The 25,261-nt window shown below is 56.2% G+C and overlaps 1 protein-coding gene across 4 annotated transcripts; it reads right to left on the bottom strand.

Moving 5' to 3' along the window:
• Positions 1–1,306: 1,306 nt before the first annotated feature.
• CHD5 (chromodomain helicase DNA binding protein 5) lies at positions 1,307–25,151 on the bottom strand. Of its 4 annotated transcripts, none has more exons than XM_039563891.1 (42): positions 25,056–25,151; positions 23,833–23,963; positions 20,903–21,082; positions 20,335–20,453; positions 19,592–19,830; positions 19,116–19,240; positions 17,865–17,988; positions 16,303–16,469; positions 16,004–16,222; positions 15,284–15,493; positions 14,985–15,196; positions 13,883–14,014; positions 13,250–13,358; positions 12,761–12,952; positions 12,475–12,675; positions 11,964–12,101; positions 11,435–11,556; positions 11,076–11,249; positions 10,249–10,390; positions 9,917–10,048; positions 9,313–9,430; positions 8,740–8,864; positions 8,150–8,381; positions 7,947–8,072; positions 7,641–7,813; positions 7,309–7,483; positions 6,808–6,900; positions 6,323–6,411; positions 5,996–6,129; positions 5,636–5,780; positions 5,294–5,453; positions 5,089–5,168; positions 4,845–4,971; positions 4,423–4,530; positions 3,969–4,106; positions 3,611–3,719; positions 3,298–3,430; positions 2,914–3,109; positions 2,572–2,732; positions 2,367–2,481; positions 2,206–2,256; positions 1,307–1,960 (listed from the first exon to the last, which is right to left on the bottom strand). In XM_039563891.1, exons 1-41 carry the CDS (start codon positions 25,117–25,119, stop codon positions 2,249–2,251), a joined length of 5,877 nt encoding a protein of 1,958 aa, XP_039419825.1. In that variant the 5' UTR covers positions 25,120–25,151; the 3' UTR covers positions 1,307–1,960; positions 2,206–2,248. The 4 variants fall into 4 exon arrangements, with proteins under 4 accessions (XP_039419825.1, XP_039419824.1, XP_039419826.1 ...); XM_039563890.1 differs by having other exon boundaries at positions 1,307–1,957; XM_039563892.1 differs by having other exon boundaries at positions 1,307–1,957; positions 23,833–23,960.
• Between the last annotated feature and the right edge of the window lie 110 nt (positions 25,152–25,261).

Genomic DNA, 25,261 nt, shown 5'->3' with positions numbered 1-25,261 from the left:
TGAGCCCTGCTCACTGTGAGAGCTCTGTGCACTTCATGTGTGAGCTGTGTGCACTGTGAGAGCACTGTGAGAGGTCTGTGAAATGTGTGTGTGCTCTGTGCACAGTGCACGTGTGTTTATCTGCTCTGTAGCCACGGCTGCAGCTACAGCCCCACCATAAACATGTGTGTACAAACACAGGAGGGTCTCTCCTGACCCACTCATGACATCAGAGCTCCCCTCTGTATATGGTTCAGAGTCTGCGTGCACACCTCCCACATCCACACCCCTACACCTTTAGGTACATGGATTTACCTGCAGCTATACCTATACAGCTTTATCTATACATGTACATCTGTCTACAGAACATCAATGTTTGTAAGCAAACAGAAACATATACACTCATCTATATGTGTGAAATGACAAATACGTATGTGTCTGTGTGTATATACACATGTATACTGTCTAGGACAGCTATACACCTTTACCTACATCTACCCTTATGTAGAAATATATAAACATTACAAATACATACGTGTCTGTACATATACACACAGACCAATACACCTATATAGCCATACAGAGATACAGATATGGAGATATAGAGATGTGTAGATATATAGATATATCTACACATGTATGTGTATGCATGTGCATATGTTCAAATTACAAATACACATTTATGTGTATTTGTACATACACAGACACATGTATGTGTATATACACCTCTGTAAATATATATCTATACACCCATACCACATATAGACCTATATATCTGTTATCTACCCAGAGCTGTGTCTACATACACACAAGTATGTATGTACATAAATACACGCGTATTAAAACCACAAATACATTATACAGACGTATAATATACAGATGTGTATGCAGATACACACCCACATAGCAGTACCTAAATAAATTGGTATTTATAGCCACGTATACTCACATAAAGATTTATATGCACACATATAGATCTAAAACTTACAGTTCTGTGTATATCTACACGTGTGTGTACACAGATCTACACATGCTATAGATGAAGAGGTACATACATGTATGGGGGTGACAGACATATGCACATGTATGTGCACTCATGCAGAGATTACAGTATCTCATGACATTCTCATGTCTGTGTCCATGTGTGCGTGGACACGTGTGTGGACACGCACACATCTGCGTACGTGTGTGTGTGTGTAGACATCTGTGTCTGTGGACACGTCTGTGTGTGTGTGGACACGTGTGCAGGACAACAGGGGTACCAAGACCGTGGCCAGGCCCCACCAAGGCTGCCCCACCATCCCTTCCCCTGCCAGACTCCACTGCATCCTTCCCAAAGGATTTATTAAAACACAGAACAGAAACCGGGACGCACAGAGCACGAAGCGGATGCAGGGGCGTTGCTTACAGCTGCCGGTGTCACCACGCTCGAGGTATCCCCATCCCAGTTCCAGCTGTCCCCTCTGTCCCACCCACATCCCCTCCATCTGCCTGCCCCAAGCCCGGCACATGTGGACCCCCAGCCACACCACAGCAGTGCCCGGGATTCCAGCGGGGCAGCAGCAGGCGTGGGTTTGCTCCAACACCACAAGGATGCAGAGACAGCCCTTAGGGGGAAGCTGGGGAGCACAGCCGGCTGGGACATGGCAGCAGTGGCTTCCCCTCACCCCCAAACGTGCCAACACAACCAGACAAACACCGCAACTCCAGCCCTCCCTCCCTCCCTCCCCTCCACCCACCTTGCCCAAACTCTTCAAGTCTTCAATAAGAAAGTGCAAAAAATGTACACGGACACAAAACCCCGGCCCCACCGCTCCCACGGGGGCCGCAGCAGGCGAAGCACACTTGAAGCGGGAGCGGGACAGCCCGGCAGCGCCGGCGGCAGCTTGTCTTCCACGCAGGCAACACTGGCACAATTTCCCCACCGACCTCTGGCGACAGCGGCTCATGGCCAGGGACAGGGGACTGTCCCCCAGGGCTGCTGGGAGAAGAGGGGAGGGCTACCCATCAGCCAAATCTGGACCCTCCCCACATGCCAACCCCTCGGGCACCTGGGAAGGGCTGCAGGAAGGATCTGCTCCCACCTCCACTGCGGCTGCTCGAGTCAGAGGCCACAGCCAGACACTGGCACTGGAGGGGCAGTGCAAAATGGAGCCTCCAATTTACCCCCCACCCCTTCACGTTCCCCAGCAAATGGAGCACAGAGAGCGGGAAGCACAGCCTTACCTCGGCTAGGAGTGGGAGCTGCAGGGGAAAATCGTGGGAACTGCTAAATATCTGTGGTGACAGAGGAAACACCTTGCTCACTACTGTCCTTTGGCAGCACTTCTGGACAGCCCAAATCCACCCTCTGAATTTCTCTGCCCAAGAGTAAAACCCCAACCTACCAGTCACATAGGGTCCCAGAGGCATCTGGCTGTAGTTGACAATCCCACCTGGCCCAGGACCACGGAAATTTGGCCCAAAGTTGTTGTTGAAGATCTGGGAGGAGCCAAAGGAGCCCTGGGGAGGCAAGGAGGGAGAAAAGACATGGACCTGCAGCCCTGACCTGACCATGACCATCACAGTGAGGGGCTCTGTGCCCCCACAGACCTGGGCAGCTGGATCCCCTCCACGGGTGGCCAGGCGGCTGAGGATGCTCCGCTCTGACATCTGCAGCCGGGCGGCCACGGGCGGGATGCGGGACAGCATAGAGGGCAAGCGTGTCACATCAGCCTTCATGTCACTCAGCAGCTCCTCGAGCTGGTTCAACACTGCAAGTAAAGCAGGAGGTACTTGGGGGGACGCCTGCCAGACCCAGCAAGCTGAGAGGAGCAGGCAGCTCCTGGCTGAAGGAACACAAACTGGGGACACCTCCAGGCCAGGCTCCCCAGGTCAGGGTGGGGAACCCTTCCTAGCCTCAGGGCAGACTCCCCCAGCCCTGCAGGCACGCACCCTTGTGCAGGACAGCGTTGGCAGGCTTGTTCCCAGCCAGGGACTCTTTGGAGAGGTGCTGGTGGCTCTCGGCAAGGCACTCCACTTCTGCCAGCCGCGCGTTGAGCGCCATGGCCGGGTGACTGGGGTCTTGGGTCATGTTGAGGTACGCCGCCCTCCGCAGCTGCTCCTCGATCACCAGGGCCTGCTCCAGCAACTGGGAGGTACAGGAAGGGAAGGACTCAGGACCAGACCCCGCCCCACTATAAACCAATAAACCACGGAGCCCCTCACAAAGTCCACTCCCCACTTCACTCACAGAAGGCGCAAACCCCCTCCAGCCTTCGGGGCACCGCTCTGGTCCTCCCACCAGTAAGGACTCACCAGCCCTCACCTGCCACTCACCTTGAACCGCCGGGCAAGGAACTTGTTCTTCATCTCGAGGTAGTTCCCCTTGTGTATCTCCGACTTGAAGGGCTCATTGAGGATCACGTAGCGTGGGTCATTCTGGATGTCCTGCCAGCGGGCATAGCCATGACTGGTGTGGGGGAAGTGTCAAGGGCAGAACCAGCCAGCCAACAGCCTGCCCACCACCCCACAGCGACACCATGGCCCCAAGCCCCCTCCCTGCTCATTACTGCAGCGCCAGCCCAGCTCCCACACCCCAGAGAGGCCTCTCTCGCTTCACTGCCTCCTGCTCTGCCTGGTCAAAGGGTACGTGACAATTCCTGCCAACAGCCAGTAGTCGTGTCGGCGGTGCCAGATGTCATAGATCTTGCCAGAGGACATGGCAGCCCTCTCCTCGTTCTGCCACAGCGTGTGCAGCTCTGTGGAAGCAGAAGCAGAAGGGAGACAGCCTGATCAGGCAGCCGGGCTGCGGGTCAACGCACAGCATGCGGGCAGGGCGAGCGATGGAACCTCCCAGGGCCACAGGCACAGTGCAGACCCAGCTCTGCTGCTGCCAGCAAAGCACCAGCCCATCCATGGCCCATGATAAGGGTCACATTCCTTGGACAGGTTCAGAGCCTCTGCAGCAGCTTTGCAGGAGAGGCCAACACCTCATCTCTCACTCTTACCTGTGAAGCCACCGTCGGCAATGTTGAACATGAATCTGAAGTTCATGTTTCTGTCATCCTTCTTTCCTTCCTCCTCTTCCTCTTTGTCACCATTTTGCTGGGCATCACTTTGCTCCTTCTCCTCCTCCTTGCCATCCTCTGCTTGGCAAACACAAGGAATTGGCCCTGTCTAACTGTGCTCCACCGCCAGACACACTGGTGCCACCCCTGCCCCATCAACAGCCAGTCACTGCTGCAAAAGCCACCAACCCCTCCCAGCAGGTCCCATTGTTAGCACAGGCAGAGCCCACCCCAAGAGGGTCTTGTTCCCACTCACGGCTCCTGAGCACAAGCGCTGCTGCTGCTGATGGCATCACTGCCACCATCCTGTGGGCACACTCTGTCACTGTGCCAGGCACCAGCCTCATTCCCGGAATTCTTCCCACTCTTCTCTCTCCAAAGCCTCATGCCTCACCTGGTTTGACTTCTTTATCCTCCCCCTTCCCTGGGCTGCTGCTCAACTCCGCCTTCTCCAAAGGCTTCTCTTGCTCTTGAATCCCCTCGTCGGCAGGAGGGAACAGGCCTACAAGAAATGCTTGACATGGAAAATGCTCTGCAGGGAACAACCTACTTATCCAGACAGACTTTCCCTTTTAGGGTAAAGTAACTGTATTGTTTGTATGTCCAAGGCGCTAAAAAACTTCAAACAGAACATTCTTCTGCATTTTATCAAATAAATGTATTTAGTTTTCACTCTTCCTTGAGACATCTGGAGAAACGAATGCCCCCCGAGATCACCATTTCATGCAATTTACAACCTGTTTTTTCAAGAATTTCTGCAGGACTTTGTAACATTCAGGTTTCCCATAGCGACACAGAGAAGAGCCACAGCCTCACCTTTCACCAGGGGCTCAGAAGAAGGCTCAGCCTTTTCACAATCCTCTTGCTTCTCTTCCCTTGGCCTCTCCTTGCTGTCACAGCTCTCCGGGTGCTCTTCGCTCTCCACCTCGGCACTTGCAGGCACCTAAATGCCAAGCACCCATTCCAGATCAGCAGCCCTCCCTTCCCTAGGGAGCACCCCAAGTTCCCAGGCAGACCAGGGGAAGCTTCCTGGAGGAGATGCTGAACAAAGCCACCTCACCTGGCTGTCAATCACCTTTCTGGGCTTCTGCTCCACCGGGTCCTTTTCCTCATGGAACCCCAGTTGTGCTTCTATTTTGTCTGTAGGAAGAGCAAAGCCAAGAAGTTGTTGAACAGGGCCTGATGGGCCAAGCACCTGCAAAACCTTCTAGTGTCTTCATCCAGCTCCCTCCCAAGCCAGACCCCAGCCACAACCCCCTGGATACCTGCAAGGGCCCCTGGTCCCGTGTGTGTGTGTGCTGGGCTGGCCGGGACAGGCGTGTTGGGATCTGAAGACACAACCTCACTGGATCTCTTGCTCTCCGGGCCCTCAAGAACCAGGTCTGGGGTGCTGTACTTCCCATTGACATGCTCGAACTCCTGGACCTGGGCCAGACACACATCATCAGGTCAAACAGAGCAGGGACATTCCCAGCTGCTGCCATGGAGTGGGCATGTCCAGGCTGCTCATCCAGAGTGACCAAGTGGCAGGACTGCTGCACCCACCCAACTGGGAAAAGTCTCCAGAACATTCCTGAAATGGCCCATTCATAATCTTACTCACCCACCTTCTTCCTTACTAGTGACATGACCCCGATGCGAGTCAGCACGTGCTGGCGCGACAGCCCTTCCCGGGGAACGCCGTCCGCAAAGGTTTCGGCACCGTCTGCCCCGGGCTCACACAAGTGTCTCATGAAGAGAGAGACGTACGCCCTGCCAGGGAAGCCAGATCTCAGTCCTGGCCCGCGGCCTCCCCGCTCAACCCAGCACGCCCATGGTCCCTGTCACCCATGGGTGAGGGAAGTCTCACACCCAGGAAGAGAACAAGAGACGCCATCTCGATGAAACAAGACACTGCCTCCTCAAGAAGAGCCCACAGTGAAGGGGTGCAGGCTCCCCACCCTGCCTGCCTGCCAGGACCTCCATACCTGAACTCCTTCTCGCTCTTCCCTCGCAGATCCCGGACCAGCCAGTGGGAGTTGAAGGCATCCTGGGGCGGCATTCCCCAGCGCATGATGGCATTCAGGAACGCCTTGCGCTGCCGGGCGTTGAAGCCCAGAACCTGCAGGAAGCGAAGGTTATCACTGGGATCACAGAGTGGCCTCAGCAGCATGTGGCATCCTGGAGCCTCACAGCTGTGACAGGCATTGCTGGACCAGGACTAACATCCCAGTGATTCAGCACAGATGGATCCAGCCAGCAGGCAGCCCGGACAGGACAGCATTGGCCACGCTCTGGCTGAGGCTGGGGCTCACCTCGATGTTCCCCCCAACTCTTGCCAGCAAAGGAGGTAGAGGTTTGTCTCTGTCAGTCTTCAGCTGTCTCCGGGATTGTCTTCTGCCACCTACAGCCAAGCAGCCTCAGTGATGGAAGGGCCAGGCAGCAAGGAAAGACACCTCATGTGCCCCAGGCTTCCTGCCCTCCCTCCCGATGGGAGCAGAACCTGCCAGAGCCACCTGCCCAGGCTGCAGGGTCCCTTCCAGCCACTCCCTAGGCGAGGACACTCCTCTGCCCTTCCCAGGCAGGGGGGGAACCATGCCTGGTCCTTGTGGCGGACCAGACCACAGTCCTGCAGAGGCCAAGGAAGAAGCTGGCTGCCTTCCCTGCCCTGGAAAGCTCCTCACCTGATAGAAAGCAGGGACACAGTCCCCTCAACAGAGGCCCTGGGCACACCAGTCCCTCCAACCCAGACATTCCTGATGCTTCCAAATCCCAGGGAGTATCAAACACATCAACTCACTCTGGCCTTCTGGCCTCTCTTCAAAGTCTTCGTCCTCATCCTCAGAGCCAATGGAATACTCTGACTGGTTGTCAGAGAGCTCGTCCTGCCACTCTGCAGAGCACAAGGGAGGCCAGGTTAGAAGACCCTGCCTGGGAGGGATGTGCTAGACAGGTCAGAGCCTGCTTGTGGGTATGACACGCATTCACTGCCAGGCAGCAGGAGAGGGGGACAGAGCAACAGGAAATCATGTCCTCAGGTTTTACAGAATTAGCATTCTGTTATGCAGCAAAAACCCAATTTGAAGTATTTTGCCCACAGACATCTCTTTCCTAGACTCTTCCAGCAAAACCAGAGTTTACAGACCAACAAAGGAAAAGAAAAAATCTTTGAAAAATTCTACATTGGAAAGTTTAGGAATCTGGGAAGTACAGATCCAGGCAATCTACCAGCTGCAGAGAGGCACCAAGTGACAGCTCTGTCCCATGAGCCTAGCCAGGAGCTGAGCATCTGTGGCCATACCTTGGTCCTCCTGTGATGTGTCATTGTAGTTGACCTGCTTGCGGATTCTCTTCCCTTTCCCCAGGTTCCTGGCCAGATCTTCCTGCTGCTGCTCGTAGTGGTGCCGCAGCAGCTTCTCCCAGTAGTCAGGGTCCACATTCTCCTCTTGCTTGATGATCTCACGTTCCACCTCCTCCTGCAGAGCCAGAGACAAGGGGCTCGAGCAGTCACAGAGAGAGAGCAGGGAGGGTCCTGCCCCGTGCCGAGCGCTCGCAGGGACAGGAGAGGCAGCAGAGGGAACACGGAGGGATGTACAAAGGGGTGATTGTAAGACGTGATACTGATCACATTACCACACCGTCCTCTTCTCTCACAACATACTGAGCCACTTTAAAGGAGCTGAGATACTCATTCATGTTCTGCAGCTCCGTGTCGTCAGTCGCATCCTGGTTTCGGTCCAAAAGCTTAGAGATGGCAGCATCATCGTAGTGGATCACACTGCTGTCATCCACATCCTTATTGTCACCTGGAGACCAAAGCGAGGGGAATGGCAGCGCAGATCAGGGTGCTGGACAGTCCACTCCTGAGCCAGGCAAGCTCAGGTGAGGTGAGGGGACAGGGAGGGGGACGAGTCATCCCAGCAAGGAAGAGTTACACACCTGGTGGGGTGCCACCATGCTTTTTTTTCATGCCAGGAGTTGCTGCACCCCCTTTTGTTGAGAGCGTGTCCGAGAAAGGGGTAACAGCATCTGGCACGGCAATCCGCTGTCCCTGAGACACCATGCCTGTGGCACAGGGAGAGGAGAGTGAGCCCCAGCAGATCAGAGAGGGCCCTGCCTCACACAGAGCATTCCCACCTCACCCTCCACATCATCCTTGAAGAGTTCTTCTGTCCCAAACTTGAGGATGTCGTCCAGCTCTTGCTTGGTCATGGAGCCCGACTTGGAGCCGAGCCCCGGGCGGACCACCAGGTGGGTGAGCATCATCTTCCTTTTGGCCACCTGGGTGATGCGCTCCTCCACAGAGGCCCTGGTCACGAAGCGGTAAATCATCACCTTCTTGTTCTGCCCGATGCGGTGAGCTCTGCTGAACGCCTGTGGGCAGAGGATGGAGCTGGCGAGGGTGGCACCGGGCCAGCTGGACAAGAGGGCCGTGCTTCTCACCCTCCAAGCTGCATGAGGGGCACCCATTTGAGGACAAGTATGAGGAAGAAGTGAGAATGTCACAGGGAGAGCCAGTTTTATGTGTCAGGTCTCCCCTAGACTGCAGAGTGGCTGGGGTGAGGCCACAGGGTGCAGGAAGGGGGCTGCTGAGCAGAAACACCCACAAACACAGCAGAAAGTGTCAGCAGCTCTCCAGAGAAGATACTGAAATCCCAGTAAGGGTGTGCAAAGAGAGGGCAGAGCCAGAGAGGTACTTACTACACAGGAAGGAAAAGGGAAAGTCAGAAACCTGGATGTCATTGTGGGGATTCCAGTCAGAATCATAAATAATGACAGTGTCGGCCGTAGCAAGGTTTATGCCCAGACCACCGGCGCGGGTGGAGAGGAGGAAGCAGAACTGCTGAGCCCCAGGAGCTGAGAACGACAAACCCAGAGGTGGGAACAGGTGAGACAGAAAGGAGCACGGCTCACAGAGAGGAGCAGCACCGTTTTGGAGGGACAGAATGGCACTCGAAGCTGACAAGCAGGAGGCAGGGGTGGCAAGGAGTGAAAACACATCGCTCCCTGGGAACCAAGCACTGCAGAACCCAGCTGCAGAGCAAAGGGGAAGCTCTGTCATCTGCTGAAGTCTTGAAGGGAAAGGCAGGAGCCCCTCCAGCTGAACAGCTGCTGGCACACTCAGGGTTCCTTGTGGGAACCAACTCAAGGGCTTAACAGCACAATACGAGCAGCCCCCACTGTGCCCAGGAAGCCAAACCTGTGAGTGTTCCACAAGCTCTGGCCACTGGCAGACAACCTGCTGCTGGCCACACACTGCCATCCCCCCCATGCCCACCCCTCAGAAAGGCAGGAAGGCAAGTACCATTGAACCTGTCGATGGCCTCCTGGCGCAGGCCGCCGGTGATGCCCCCATCGATCCGCTCGTACTTGTAGCCTTCATACTCCAGGAAATCCTCCAGCAAATCCAGCATCTTTGTCATCTACAGGACAAGGCAACCTCAGCATGAGAGGGTCTGCATGGCCAAACCCCCCTGTCTCCCCTGGGGACCTGCCCTGCCCTGGCATGGTCCTTGCCTGCAGCCACGGTGGTGGTGGCACAGCGTGGTCAGCAAAGCAAGCACAGCCAACAGGCAGCTGCCAGAGGAGCAACACTGGCATCTCGTCTTCTACAGGCAACTCTGCCAGCAGGAAGGAATCGTGTCTGACTGTCCCTCCCCAAAGAGAAGCCTCGTGACTGTTGTCTCCTTTCTATCCCCAGCTAACAGAGCTCTTAAACACGACAGGCATTCCCTCAGGAGCGAGCTGGGACACGGCCCTTCCACCGTTACTGCCATGGCTGCCTGGGGGAGAAGCTGCCACCAGCTATTCCACCTATCTCTCTCTGTTCCCAGCACAAATTTCCCATACATAATTTTTAAAAATTCCTTAAAAAAAATGTATTTATTATTCTCTCTCCCTGCTCTCACCTGCGAGAAGATCAGAACTCTGTGACCCCCATCCCGTAACTTCTTCAGCATCTTTTGGAGCAGCATCAGTTTCCCAGAAGATTTGACCAAAGAATTCCCGTCATAAGATCCATTGGGCAGCACCGGGGCCTCCTGTGAAGGCAGCGTGGTCAGTGCCCACAAGGACAACCCATGTTAACCTCATGGAGAACTTCACTTGCATTTCCAAAACAAAGCCCTTGTATGAAACCGCTCTCACGGAAACCCACAGCATTAATCAAAGCAGGGTCATGGAAGCAGCCACCACCCAACAGCCTGAGACATGTCCCAGGGTGCAAAGGCAGGGGACGTACCACAGCTGCCACAGGGAACAGGTATGGGTGATTGCAGCACTTCTTCAGGTCCATCATGATGTTGAGCAGTGAGACCTGGTTCCCACCACCTTTCGAATTCAGGGCTTCGAAGTTCCTCGTCAGTATGAATTTGTAGTACTTCCTGCAGGAGAGGGGATGGGACAGACACCGTGCCAGCTGGGGCAGGTGTGGGACTGGCACAAACAGGAGGGCACTGAATTAAACCCCCCTAGCGTCACTGGAGATGCAAAAGGGACATTTGGAGGGTTTTAAAAGCAATTCAGCACCCAGGGCTATGTGCTCTGGGGGAGTCACAGCCCTAACAGTGGGATGGAGTGGGGGGCACAGCACCTCCACCACGCACCTCTGCTGGGTGCCAGCCAAGCCCTCCTGCCCACCACACTGGGAAGAAGCGACAGGCCCTTCCTGCAGGTGCCCTGAGCTGCAGGAGATGCCGCTGAAGCTGAACAGGTCAGCCTGGCACAACCAGAGCTGGGGCAGCAGCGACGCTCCAGGCTGACCCAGGCACACGAGCAGCACAGGCCATGTCCTGGTGCCGGGAAAGGGAGAAGGGGGTTCAGCCCCAGTGTTTTCTCCGTGCCCCCAGAACCAGCAGAGCCACACTGCCAGCCTGCAATGTCCCCAGGACTGCACAGAGGCCTGTTTAACCACGTGGAACACACTCCTTGGTGAGACACAAAGCACTCCCACTCTTCCTGCAGCAGGCCCCAAGCCAGCAGGGTGCCTCTGACCCCTCAATCCCCACTAACACCTCACCATGTCAGGGGAAGCCAGACACCCCTGGGGAATGCACTGGAATCACTCACTTCTGCATCTGGCTCAGCTCCACTCGCACGATCAGCTCCGTCTTGGCCGGCATGTTCTTGAACACATCGGCCTTGAGCCGCCGCAGCATGTGGGGACCCAGCAGGTCATGGAGCTTTTTGATCTGGTCCTCCTTTGAGATGTCTGCAAACTCCTCCAGGAACCCCTCCAGGTTGCTGTGGAAGCAGCCAGACCCCCATGGCGCTGAGCGACAGGGGCACGTGAGAGCGAAGGGATCTGCTGCTTTATGACTTAAAAGCCAGGGCAGAGCTCTCGAGGCACGTGAGGAGATAATGCTCATGTGCCTGCACCAAAGCCAGAGCGAGGAGCCACCCCGATGGCCCAGGTAAGTGCAACTTACTTAAACCTCTCTGGAGTCAGGAAATTGAGCAGGTGGAAGAGCTCTTCCAGGTTGTTCTGAAGCGGAGTCCCTGTGAGAAGCAGCTTGTAATCGATCTTGTAGCTATTCAGTACTCTAAAGAACTGGAAAAGAAATGAATTTGGGTGACAAGGACTGCAAGGAACCAACGTGTCACTGTGGAACTCTGCAGGCTGCACATGGAGACTGAGCAGTGACCCCCACGCTGGGCATGCAGGACAGGGTGCAGCATGTCCTGCTCCCAGCCACTCCCACTGAGCACAGGCAGCAATCCTGGGTGTCCCTGGGTCACACCACTTGCCTCCTCCTGCACCAGGGACAGTGTGAATGTCCCAGGGGCTGGAAGCTGCATTGAGCCTCAGGTAAAGGGGAGAGGAAGGAGAGGGATCAATTCCCTTCCACTACAGCCTGTCCAAGGACTGTCTGCCTCTCCTGCTGCTGAAGGGCTTGTAATGCCAGAGAATGTTAAAGAGAGAAAAAAAAAAATCACTCACAAATGCCTGCCACCTACTTTGGACTGGTTGTTCTTCAGCCTGTGTGCTTCATCCACCACCAGACAGGCCCACTCTATGGAGCCCAGCACAGCCTGGTCAATGGTGATCAGCTCATACGACGTGAGCAAGACATGGAACTTGATCTGGGCTTCCTTCTGGAGGAGCAGAGGGAGAGAAAAGCTGGGATAAGAGAGCAGGGAACAGGACAGCCTCCACCTTCACTGCTGCTGCACATGACCCAAGGTGAGAGGGGCTGCACTGTCTGGCACAGAGCCCACAGCAGGGCCAAGTCATGCCAGCAGAACACCCAAACACAAGAACCAAGCAGGAGACTACAGAAATTAGAAAGCTCTGGCAGGAATCTGTAAAGCTCATCACAAATCTCATGCATTTGTAAACAATGCCAGCTTCCCTCCGTGGGACACAGCTGAGCAGGGACCTAACCAGCCTCCCTCTCCAGGTCAAATTCTCCTCTCCCCTTCTTACTGACAGGTAAAGCAATGGGGCAGCCACAGACTCAGCTCCCACCTTCATCCGGAAGACCTTCTTCCCACTCCGTATGGCGTTGTCTTCAAAAGAAAACTCATTTTCCCGGATCACCGACCGGCTCTCCTTGTCCCCCGTGTAGGTCACGACGTAGAAATCAGGTGCCCACATCTCAAACTCACGCTCCCAGTTGATGATGGTGGAGAGGGGGGCACTGACTAGGTACGGCCCTTTCGAGTGGCCCTGCTCAGGGAGACAGAGCCCAGGCTGCTCTCCCCGTGCCCAGCAGCTCTCAGCCACCTCGGGGACTGCTGGGCGCTCCACTCACCTCCTTGTACAGGGAGTACAAGAACACAATGGTCTGCACCGTCTTCCCCAGCCCCATCTCATCAGCCAGGATTGTATCTGTCCCTTGTGCCCAGGAGAACCTCAGCCAGTTCAGCCCTTCCAGCTGGTAAGGGTGCAGCGTGCCTCCTGTGGCATCGATGTACCACGGCTGCTTGTCAAACTTCACCGTAGGCTGAAAGGAGAGCCACGGCACAGAGCACTGAGAACCACCTGCCCCTCCTTCCCCTGCACCCAAGCACATCCCTCTTTAGCTTTGTAACATCCAACAGCTCCAAAGGAGACACAGACACGGTCCCTGGCACAGCCCAGCCCCACGGGCTCCTCACAGTAACTCCACCCCAGAATTTTCAGTGAAAACAAACTGGGTCCCCAAAGGAACCAGAGGAGGAAAACATCACAGGACAACAGCAGACAGCCCACCCTCCCTCTGGGGTCCCATGCTGCCATGCTGTCCCCACCACTCACTCACATCCACAAGAGGTGTTTCTGGAGGCTTTTCCAGCTTCTCCTCTTTCAGCTTTTTCCCTTTCTTGTTCAGCTTCTTCAGAGGGCGTGTGTCCTCCCCCAGCATCAGCTCCCTGGGACAGCCAGCACACGTCAGGGAGGGCAGGAGGTGACTGTTCTCTCAGCTCCGAGCCGAGGGACAGAAACACCTCCCACACTCCACTGCCCCTCTCCCCACAGGAGCTCTTCTGGCCCATTTAGCACGGGCATTCACAGGGCATTGATTTTCCCCTCCCAACAGTCCACACAACAGTCTCCAGAATGAAGAACAGCAAACTCAGAGTACTGTGGCTTTCCCCCAAAGCAGACAGGCAGCAGGGCCATGGAGACCATGAATGTCACAGCAGTGCACACACAAGGGAAGGGGAGCACAGGCTGGAAAAGAGCAGGTGGGATTGCCCAGCAGCCCTGAAATGGCACATCAGGAGGGCCAGCCTTCCTCAGTGCTGGGCCACTGCTCTTTGAAGAGAAGTCGCTGCGAGCAGTGCCAGTGTGCTCAAAAAGAGGGGCACCTCTGTGTCCCCCTTGTCCCAAACACCCACTCAGGCTGCCCTGGCTCTGCCCGGCTCCCCCAGCTCCACTGCCCATGGGCTCATACCTGTGGTTCCAGTAGAGGAGTTTGAGGTTCTCGTAGTAGGGGATGTCTATGTCATCGATCTCCCAGGTGCACTGGTCATAGGGCAGGTCCTTCCACTTGATCAGGTAATGGATGTCTCCCTTTTTATCAAAGCTGTAACGCAGGGCACAGAAAGCTGATCAGTGAATGCCACACCGGCCCCCAGGAGCAGCTCACCATGACCTGCTTCCACAGAGCTGGATGCTTCATCCTCTGCTTTCACCTACAGGCCAGGACATCCAAGCTGAGGTAGAAAACATGAAGTATCGACACTTCCAGCAGAAACGCCTATTCATCTGTGAGTGTGTCAAACCATTAAGCTTTACAGGCTGCTTTTCCATTCCACTGGACAAACCTCATTTCCCTGTTTCACCAGGCCTGGATGGATACCAGTGCTTCCCCTCTCGCCTGCAGCATTCACCGCTCTAGGAAGTTCTGCTTACACTACAATCAGAATAAACCCACTTCCAAGTCTGACTATGTGCCTACAGGGAAACCTGCTGCCTTGTTAGTGGACAAGATAAAGCTCACACGAAAATCAGACAGGCAGCTTTAGTTCTTTCCTGCCATGCAGCCTTCAAGCAGAGCTGCTGCTACTGCTTGATACTTCAAGCAAGCTGCCACTTGAAATGAAGAAATTCAAAAAAACATGTCTCCAGCCACTCGATGCACAGCCCATCTGCGCAGCACACTTCATTCACAGGGAATTTCTTCCACAGCAAAGAAACGTCAGTGTAAAGGTTCTGTAAGGGAGTTGGCCACATGCTCCAACTCTTCCCCTCAGCACCGTCCCCATCAGCATCAGAATTTACAGAATAATTAGGCTCTAACGGGACCCAAACAGTATGACTGGGAAGAGTGGAACAACACTGTGCATCTACCTTTGGGAAAATTGGCTATAACTCTATTTTTAATGTGCAACATAGCAGAAATGAAAACAAGGCAGCATGGATCCCCTTCCAGCCTCAGCTTCGCCCCTGGAGCAAACCTCCAAGGCAACAGAGACCTCAGCACAAGCCAGAGGCTGAAATTCCACCAGCCCAAGGTTTTGGCCCTGCAGAAGGCTGGCTCACAGGCTCCTCACCTGTGGTTCAGGATGCGGTGGATCATCATCCACTCAGGCTTGATGCCATAGCGGTAGAACCGCTCCTCCATCTTGGCATACTGGGGGTCCTTGTTCTTCCGCTTCTCCCTCTGGCTGTCCTCGTCCCCAGAGCCGTAGTCGAAGGCTGGTGGCTCATCCATGTCATTCTTCCGTTGGTAGTTGCGGTACATCACGGTGTGGTACAGCTCCAGCTGCAGCAGGAGGGAGCCACGCTCAGCCCGTGGGCGGTGGGGCAGAGGGCCAGGCAGGGGCTCTATACCGATGCCACGTGGGCTCACCTGCAGCTCCTTGACCCAGGAGCAGTGCCAGTAGGAGAGGCCTGCCCACTTCACAAAGAACTCGCGCTCCGGGATCCCCTCCAGCACCTTGGGCGGGGGCAGAGCCAGCTCCGGGTCCGCGGCGGGCAGCACAGGTGGGAGCGGGGCAGCCGGTGGCTCCTTCCAGGCCCAGTGCAGGATGCGTTGGACTTTGCCCTTCAAGGGAGGGCACTGGGGATACAGAAGCAAACAGGCAAGAGTACCGAGTTTAAGGTGAGACCCTGTCAGGGGCCAGGGGAGCTAGAGCAGGGAACTGGGGGGCAGAAGGGGCCCCTCAATGCCGAGTAGACGGCAGCCAGCACAGGGTGCCTGAGAAGTGTCTGTGACACTTCTGCATCCCCCATGGGGACAGGTCTTGCCACCAGGCAGAAAAGGCCCCTCTCCTTAGGCCACATATCAAACAAGGCTTGAGGTCCCATCAGGAACCAGGCCAGGAAGCTGCCAGCCAGCAATACCCACAGGGAGACCACAGTGGCAGCAGAGCCTACCAGAGACACCCTGGGACCTCAGGCACAAGCGCCTGTCAGCGACACTCCTCAGGGAGGGGTTTGGAACAGAGGGCAGGAGGCCAACCCTGGGGCAAGGCTGTGAGGGGCAGCAGCAGCCACAAGAGCCACTGGCAGGCCAGGCAGGTGTGGGAGCAGGGACAGAGCAAGGAATGGGAATGCTAGTAACACTCACTGTACAGCGTGGGCAGAGCCATTCACCGTTTGGGATCTCTGGCAGCGGCGGGTTCAGGCAGTGGAGGTGGTAGGAGGATGGGCAGGTGTCACAGCACAGCAGCTCCCCTCCGTCCTTACAGACCCGGCAGAACTCCATGTGGTCATCCTCCTCCTCCTCGCCACCATCCTCTTCCTCCTCCTCCTCCTCCTTTGGCTCCCACTGGATGCCCTCCTTCTCCTGGAGAAGCACAGCCAGTGTAACACCGAGAGTTTCCACCAGCAGGCCACCCACTCCCACGGGGCCCCGACCCCACTCACACAGTGGGGGCAGCTCCACTTGCCCTCAGGGGCCTTCTCCAGCTCGGGGTCCAGGCAGACCAGGTGGTAGGCACGGGGGCAGGTGTCGCACAGGATGATCTCCCCGCCCTGCTGGCACACCTCACAGTAGTCCTGGTGGTCCGTCTCGTACCCGTCTCCCTCTTCGCCTGCAAGCAAGGGACAGGTGACAGTCAGAGGGGTGGCAGAGCAGCCGGCTCTCCCGGAGGGAACGCGACACTTGCTCCTCTACCATACAGTTAAGGAAATAAGGACAGCGTTTCACCTCAGACCCCTCCTGTTAATTCCCACTACCTCTCTGTCCCTCAGCACCACAGTTCACCTTTGCACACAGCATCATCTCACCTCTGTCTCTCTTTCTCTCTCCACACTGTATCATCCTTTGGTTCCTTCAGGCTCTCAATGGAGAATGCCAGAACCTGGAGAGGTTGCAAGGGAGGCCGGTCAGAGAAACCTCCCCAGGCACCAGCACCAGCTGCAAACGCACCATGCAAGGGTGACACGGCCAAGGACAGGACTCCTCTCCTGGGACTACTCTGCTCTTCCTCGGGGCTCCTGGCACAGAGGCAGGAGCACTCTCAACACAGCATGGATGGCACAAGGAGGAGAGGAACAAGGCCTTGCAAGTGCCGGAATGGCTCATCTCAATTCCCAGCTCTGCCACAAACTCCTGGCACGGAACTCCGACCTTCCACTCCTCCAGCACGCAGCAGGAGCTGCCTACCTCCAGCACCAGGGCCCTCACAAGGGCAACAAGCCACAAGCAGTGCCCTTCACACACAAGACATGGGGCCAGCCAGCCAACCCAGCCTCGCTGACCAATGGGGAGGCTGGCCAGTGTCACACCCTAACTCTCAACCCCAGCCCAGAAGCCACCCTTCCATTTCTTGGAAGCAAAAATCCATCAGAAAAGCTAGGAAGCCAAAGGATGCGCCTGGATCTGAAACATCTCATCCCAAACAAGGACACAAGACAGAAAGGCAACGTGCTCAGCACAGGGGGCTGCTCTCCAGAGCAGCACGAGGACAGAGGTGCTGTGGTACAGCATCCACCCGAGAAGGGATGAAGGGACACACACACAAATGTGGTCACACAGCCGCTGGCAGATCCTGACAGATCCTTTCCACCATGGTTCACACGCCTCCCTGTCCCTGCATCACTACCACAGCTCTACCACCTGCCTCTGCCTGACTGCACACCTCACCCAGACAAAACATTCCCATCTTCACACGGTCTCACCCACAGCCTGCCCTGCTCTGCTGGGAGCTTGCCACAAGCCACAGCTCTCCAGGGGCTGTTCCTCAGAAAATCACTTCCCTGGAAACCCCACAAATTCTGAAACTTCCTTGCAGGCACAAGCGCACCAGCAGCAGGGCCTGGACACCAAGAGAGCACCTCACACGCCACTCACACAGACAGGCACAGGCACATCCTGTCCCACCGAGCCAGTGCCAGACACAGCCCGGAGCTGCACGGGCCAGGGAAGCACCATCTGAACAGGCAAATCCAAAGAGAATAGGAACAGAGTACAAAGGATGGCCTACTCCTCTTTTTCTTTTTCCTCTTCTTCCCTCTCTTCCCCAGGCCAGCCGAGCACTCAGAGCGCATGGAGGAGCTGTTGATGCTGGCGCTGTCAAAGTCAGATTCTTCCCGTTCCTCCTCTTCGCTCTGCAGAGGGAAAAAGCAAAGCACACCCAGTCCAAGTGCTGGCATCCCAGCTGTCATTCCACTGCTGGGACTGTGCTCTCCTGGATAGGAACAACCCTATACTCCCACCCAGTGCATCCAAAGGCCCCTTTTTCCAGTACTTGGCAGAACTCTCTGCTCCCTCTCTCTCTCTCTCGACACCCATTTCAGCTATGCCAGCCCTCCTGCGTCCATGCGTGCAGGCCTTCATACTTGGCATTCCCAAAACGTGAAAGGAGTCAAACAGGCCCAGCATTCCATGGAGTCAAAACAAAATAATACATCTGAATTCTTATTCAGGAGACTCAAGCATGCAAATTCCCAGCCTGCACACTCCTAACCAGGTGCTCAGGCTCCAGCTGCAGGAGGCAGCCCGAGCTCTTTGTGACTCTCTGGAAGGTGAATGTGTGGATCTAGAGCACGGGATGAATTTTTTGTGATACATGATTGAAAACCTGCAGCAACGAGTGGCTCCTGCACTTCAGCCTTCAACGCAGAGAGGCGCTTGCAAACAGGTTGTGTTATGGGAACTAGAGCAGGAGCTGCAACACAGTGAACTAAGGGGGTTTGACCAATATTATCAACACCTAGAAGAGCCCCACCCCCAGCCACTAGTTATCTAAGGAAATTATTCTTTAAAATGCTGTTAATTCCTTGAAACATGCCCCATACTGGTGCGTTGAGAAGAGCTCGGTGCGTTCTGGCTGGGCAGCTCCAGCATCCCAGGCGATGCCACGGGACTCCAGCTGCCCATGGGCAGGCCCTGCTAATGCAATTAGAGCATCCCAGAATTCTCTGTGATGTACGGTTCAGCTGCAGTGCAAGCCCTGAAGAATTCCTTTGCAAATGAAATCTGAAATGATGGCATTACCACCCGCACTGCTGAAAGTAAACAGGGTCGTGTGATTGTAGCAAAAATTGTGGCCAGACACGAGTCTCACAAATCTGAGCCTGGACACGGCTGCAAGTGAACGTGCTGATCAGGGCCTGGTGCCCCACAGAGGGGCACGAATGAGGCTGTGACACCCCCGACACAGGGTGGCTGTGCCATCCCCAACAAGAGCTTATCCCAGCACTTCCTTCCCAGACCCAAAGCCCCGCAAACTTACAGAGGAGCCCTTTTTCCTTTTGCTGGGGATTCCTCCAAATCGGAATTTCAAGCCTGCCATCTTTTTCCCCTTCCCTTTTTTCTTCCCATCTTTGGAGCCCTTGATTTTCTTCCGCACACCTGGACCTGGACAAATTGAAAACTTGCTTGGTACTCAATCGCCACCCAAATCACCCCCCAGCACAGCGAAACCGCAACTTCCCAAGGCAGAACATGGCACAAAGGGAGATCCCTCCCTTTCCCACTACCGCTCAGCTGAATTAATTGCCAGAAACTGCCAAACATCCAGCAAACCCAGAGGCTCAATCTGCCATGGTTCATGAACCACATGCCTCTCAAGGACCTCTGCAAGGGCAACGGGAGCTGCAGACACCCCTCTGGCACCCCGTTTCCCCCTAGTTTGCTAAAGTTTGCTCTGCTGGCAAAGCAGCAGCCGCACATCGCCGGCAAGAGCAGCCCCCCAAAAGTGGCACCCACCCTTCCCCTCCTTGGTCTTGGCCTTCCTGACGACGGTGGGCAGGGCAGAGTGCTGGGGGCTGGCGGGGAGCGCCGGGGCGATGGTGACAGTCTCCACAGCTGCAGCCACAGCTGCCGCAGCCGCCGCCGCCGAGCTGCCCTTGAAGGGGTTGTTGGCACTGAACTCTCGCCACTTGGCACCGAGCACCGTCATCATCTTGGACATGGGGATCTTGGGGTTCTTCTTGGCAATCAGAGGCCTGCAGGGCAGGGGAGAGGGAGAACCACGTGTTAACAGCAGCGTTGTGTTGTGTGTCTGCTCCTGCCCTCCCTTGCTGGTGCTTCAGCCCAAGAGACGTGGCAGCAGTGCCTCCCAGCAGCAGTTTCATGGGGAGGCAGCAGAAACCAGAGCTTCCTTAAGCAAACATATGCAAGGGGGGGCACACCTAAACCTCCTCAGAGACTGCCCTTCCCTGAAATACCTGCTGTGCTCTGAAAGGCTCATGGTACAAGCAGAAATTCATTAACACTCTGTTTTTCTCATCAAACTTTTCAAATAAGCACACACAAAATATTGGGCTTTGAAGAGCAGGAGAGACAAATGCTTCAGCTGTTTCCAGTTAATCCTGCAAGTAAATGGAGTTCTGAGGACTGAGCTGGGAGGAAGAAGCAACAAGGAGCTGGCGATGCAGAATTGACTTCACAACTTCATCTCCTGACTGAGCAATGCCCAAACCTCAACCACCAGGTCCACAGTCCCCTACCTGAGGAACTGGCTGAAAGCCTTGTAATTCGTCAGAGTATGATAATCCTCTTCTGAGAAAACGTAATCTACGTCATCGAGGCCCCATTCCTCCATGAGCTGGGCTGAGCTCTTGGGCTCCTGGAGATTCAGAGAGTCATCATTAACGCAAACAGCCACAGCTCTGCAGATGAGCAGCACAAGGCTGGGTCTCTCACGTGTTCCATATCTCCCTAGTCAGTGATATGCAGGGATTTGTTTCTGGGATTTATGAAACACCACATGCAAGTGCTTAACAAACTAATGCTTCATGCAGTCCCAAGAAACAAATTAACGTGGCACCATGCAAATGCTCCCCACCATGTAGCACTATACAAGGCCTTGGCAGGTTTCACAGCTCCAAGAGACTCAATTTCTCCCTGCACATGAGATAAGCACCAAGGAAACACAACTTCTCCTCTGCCAGTCATTCACCTGCAATCTCATCCTTGCCAAACCTAGGGCAAGCTTCTCATGAAACTCCCAATTCCTCTTGTCCAAGCCTGGCTTTAGGCACTAGCACCAGCTCAGAGTAAAGGAGTAATTTGTACCTTTAGACTTCCATCCTCATTGTCATCCTCCTCTTCATCCTTCTTCTTCCGTTTTGGCTTTTTCTCCTTCTTGTCTTTCAGTTTTTTCTTCTTCTTTTTGTTGGGAGAATAGTCACTCCCTTCACTTTCTGATTTCTCCACGATCTCCTCTTCATTTTCTGACATTTCATCATTGCTCCCCTAAAACAGGAAGGGGCAGTGAAGAACAAGCCTGCCCCCACTTCGCTCTCCTCCCACAAACCCTCCCTGCCACATGAAACCTCCCATCTCCAGCAGATGGATGCACTCTGCTTCCCGACAGTCAGAAAGGAGCAGGCTCCGATGGCTATACTGTGCTGGAAGAGCCGGGACTGCTCAGGGGGTATTTCTGTTTATTTCTGGGAGAGATCATGACCACAACACTGACGGTAACAGAATTACCATCCCAGGGAACGTGGCCGCCTGCTGGGCAGCGCACTCAGGTGACTTCCCGGGCTGCCAACACACATGGCCAGGGCATGTCCAGCCTCTCACCAACCAGCACCCCCAAGTCCTTTCAGCCGGTCTGCTCTCGATCTGCTCATCCCCAGCCGGGATTGATACCGGGGGTTGCCGCGATCCAGGTGCAGCACCTGCACTTGGTTTTGTTGAACCGCATGAGGTTCCCCTCCTCGCGCTTGTCCAGGTCCCTCTAGATGCCATCCCGTCCCTCGGGAATACCGAGAAGCACGCGGGCTCGGCGGGAGGGACGGACCCCCGCCAGCACAGCGGACAGCGCCCGGCCCCGCCAGCCCTTCCCGGGCCCGATCCCGGTTCCCTCCGCCCCTCCTGCCCCCGGCCCCTCCTGCCCGGAGCCACCGCCCCGGCCCCGGGCGCTGATCCCCAGGGCTGCCGGGGCTCGGCGGCCATCGCGGCCGGCCGGTCCCTCCCGGCTCGGAGCAGCCCGCGCCTCTCCTTCAGCGGGGTTAGGAACAGCTGGAATTGGGCACAGGATAATTGGTTTCCATGGGAACTGCTGCAGTACAGGTTGAATCTCCCTCTCCGCTGCCTTCCCTGCCAAGGACCTTCATCTGCCTGCGCTGAGGTTCCAACCACAGCCCGGCTGTTCCGCGCGGATTTTTTTCCGGGGGGTTGCAGCACCGATTCCTGCGGCGCCGCGAGCTCCACTGCGGCTGGAGCCGGCGAATTCCCGCGGCAGTGCGGCGTGGCACCGCTCCTGCCCCGCGCCCCCATAGCGCCCGGCGACTGCAGCGGGCACAGGCACTGGCCTCACACCAAGGCTTGCACGTCACTCCCACCCGCCTCTAGCAGGAGGAAGGCTCATCTGCCCCCAAAACTCTTGAGAAGTTCAGGAAAAGGAAGCCCCATTCAAGGTCCTCTATCTTTTACCCTCTGACCCCAAGGGCAGCCTAGGTGCTGCTTCGTGCCAACAGCTCCAGCACCAGCTTCTCCCTGGATTTGACAGATGAGGGGACAGTCGGCCACAGGTGGAACCGAGGTTGGTTAGAGCTGCCCACACAAGGCATTAATTAATAAACAGGAGTGCTCTCAGCCTGTTATTTCCTCCCCACCCCCAGCGCAGCAGCAGCCAAGCTCAGCAGAAGCTGCACACACAGCTGCAGGGCTCAGGCAGGTCAGCAGTGACAGCAAAGGGGCAGAGGTGAAAACACCTTGGAGTTGTGTTTTATTTTTATTTTCCCCCTCTCAGAAAACAGTAAAGGGAAAAAACTGTGCCTAATGATGGGAGAAGTAGAGGGAGCAGAGAGCCCCAGCCAGCTTTGTGTGGTAGCTGCAGAAAGAGAACATCACCATGGCCACGATGGGAACAAGCTTCCTCAGGGCCATGACTTCTGCAAGAGACAGTGCAGGATGGAATCACCTGCCTTTAAACCAGCAGTTCATCACACTCCTACCCATACCACATGCACTTCAATGTGATACCTCATCCAGCAGATCTGTTTACAGCTCTCTTGGGAAGATCAGCAACACCCAGCCCCGCCTTGGCAAGAGGAGGGCATGCCCCGTTGTGCTGGATGAGCGACTTCTCCCCAGCCACAGCAGGGGAAGTAGGGGGCTGAGGAACCGTCACTACTCGCCCTTTCTTCCCAGCAGCCTGTCTGCATTTAGGCAGGAAAAGGGCCAGCACACAAGATGTCTGCTCCTGTCCTCACATCCAACACTGTCTGGGCATAGGACAGTGAGAGGCAGAGCCCATGTGGCACAACACGGCTCTGGGAGCAGTGCCAGTCAGCCTTCTCCACCCAGCAGCACACCTCCAGTGCAGCCTCAGGGCCTGACCCTCGAGGACACAAATCCTCACCTTTGTTTTCCTACAGAAGGCCCAAGAGTCCTTCCACGTGCCAAGCCCTGGAGGCCCCTGGACTATCTCACTTGCAAACACCTGGAATGAGTGTGGCCAATACCAGTATCCACAGAAACCTCCAAGCTCTGCCCCAATCATGTCCCAGCGTCGTGGTTTGCATCTCCTTCCTTGGGAACATGAGCCCCAGATGCTGTGCTGGTGCAGCACACATCAGCAAGATTTACTGCTGTCCCCTGGATGCTGAACTGTGGTATGGGCAGGAGGAACTCAACACAAGGGGCTGGACAGTACCGCTGCAGGTACCAATGTACTCATGAGAGCCAAGCTGCTCCTGTGGGGCAGGCGCCTGCATCACTGCCAGGAGGCATGGAGGTCCCTTTTCTCCCCAGCTGTTCCCCAGAGACCACTGCCACCCCCGAGCAGTTAAGCTGGGCAAGAGGCACCATGCCCTGGTGCTGGGTCATCTCCCAGGGCTGGGAGAGTACCTGCACAGTGAGGGAAAACCCTGATAATGACCCTTCTTTCCATCCACAGAGACCCAAGAGGTGCTTGCCAGCAGCACTCTGAGCTGCTGCCTCTGCCCCACAGCTGAGGAGCCCCAGCCCAGTGTGAGAAAATGCAGTGTTACCTCCTTCTTCCTCCTCTTGATTTTGGCAGCCTTGCCATCTTTCAGCTTCTTGGATTTCTTCTTTTTCGGTACCACAACTTGGTCTTCTGTAAAAAACTCATCCAATCCTTCCAGCACCCCATCATCTTCTTCTGGGGACAAAAGGGACAGCTCACGTGGGCAGACTGCACAGGCACAGGACACTGTGCTCACCATCAGAGGAACACACCTGAGCAGCAGCTTCAGGCCACGAGACACGGAGCTCTGTGGCCTCTCCTGCAGACCCTCACGCTGGCAGCTGCCCCGCTGGTGCCCCTCGAGGGTCCTGCCCAGCAGCACCAGCCCCAGCTCTTCCCATGCCCAGATCCTCCTGCCACTCACAGCCAGCACGGAGGTGTGGTCAGCCTACACTGCGCGCTTGGGAGATGGGCACGGGCACACCCCGTGTGCTGCTGCTCCTGCTAACCTGGGCCTGCAGACACTGGGGGAGCACTCGGCTTTTACCTTTCCGATCCCCAGGCAGAGCTCACAAAAACGCAGTGAGTGGAGGAGAGGAAGGATCCATGTGGAAAATGGGTGCCAGGGTGCCACAGCTCCCAGGTTGTTCTGGGCTGCTCACACCAGCTCAGGGACCCGGCCCTGGGCAGAGGCACTGATGCTAGCACACACCTCCCCTTCCTGTCATTATCTCCCCAAACCCGGTGCATCCCAGCAGCCCAGCCAGTCTCCACACGGCTTTGGGCCTGTGTCTTTATTTTTAATTTCTGAGCTCATACAGCACCACCTCGGAGCCGTCAGGACATATCGCTCACTCGACTTTTGTGAGACCCTGGCACAGGCTGTCCAGAGAAGCTGTGGATGCTCCATCCCTGGAAGTGTTCAAGACCAGGCTGGCTGGGGCTTGAAGCAACCTGCTCTAGGGAAGGGTGTCCCTGCCCATTGCAGTGGGGTGGAACTGGATGGTCTTTAAGATCCCTCCCAACCAGAATCACCCTGTGATTCCATGATTCTCTGACTCACTCTGTGCTGGTTTAGGTCTGGCAGGGCGGGCATCGCTGCATCAAGCCCAGCCCGGGGGACCAGCCCGCCCCCAGGCACCGCTCGGGGGGAAAAAACCACCTACTGGGGAGGACCCGGCACAGCCCCCGCTGGTCCGGGGAGCGCGGATCGCCCGTGGCACGGCCGGACCGAGCCGGGCAGCGATGCCACTGCCCCGCCCGTGCCTCCCGCCCGCCGCCGCCTACCCGACACGTCCTCCTCGTTGTCCGCGTCGTCCAGCAGCTCCCGGGCGGCCGCCGGGCCCCGCATGCCGGGCGGGGCAGCGCCCGCCCCGGGCCGAGCGCCGGGGCCGAGCCGGGCGCGGCCGCTCCGCGCCAAGATGGCGAGCGCCGGCCCCGCCCCCTGCGGGGGACACGCCCCCGGCCACGCCCCCCGCGACACGGGCCACGCC

This window comes from Corvus cornix, chromosome 21, assembly GCF_000738735.6.
Source record: "Corvus cornix cornix isolate S_Up_H32 chromosome 21, ASM73873v5, whole genome shotgun sequence".
In the NCBI taxonomy this organism is placed as follows: Eukaryota; Metazoa; Chordata; class Aves; order Passeriformes; family Corvidae; genus Corvus; species Corvus cornix.
This window is presented reverse-complemented; position numbering and strand designations above follow the sequence as displayed.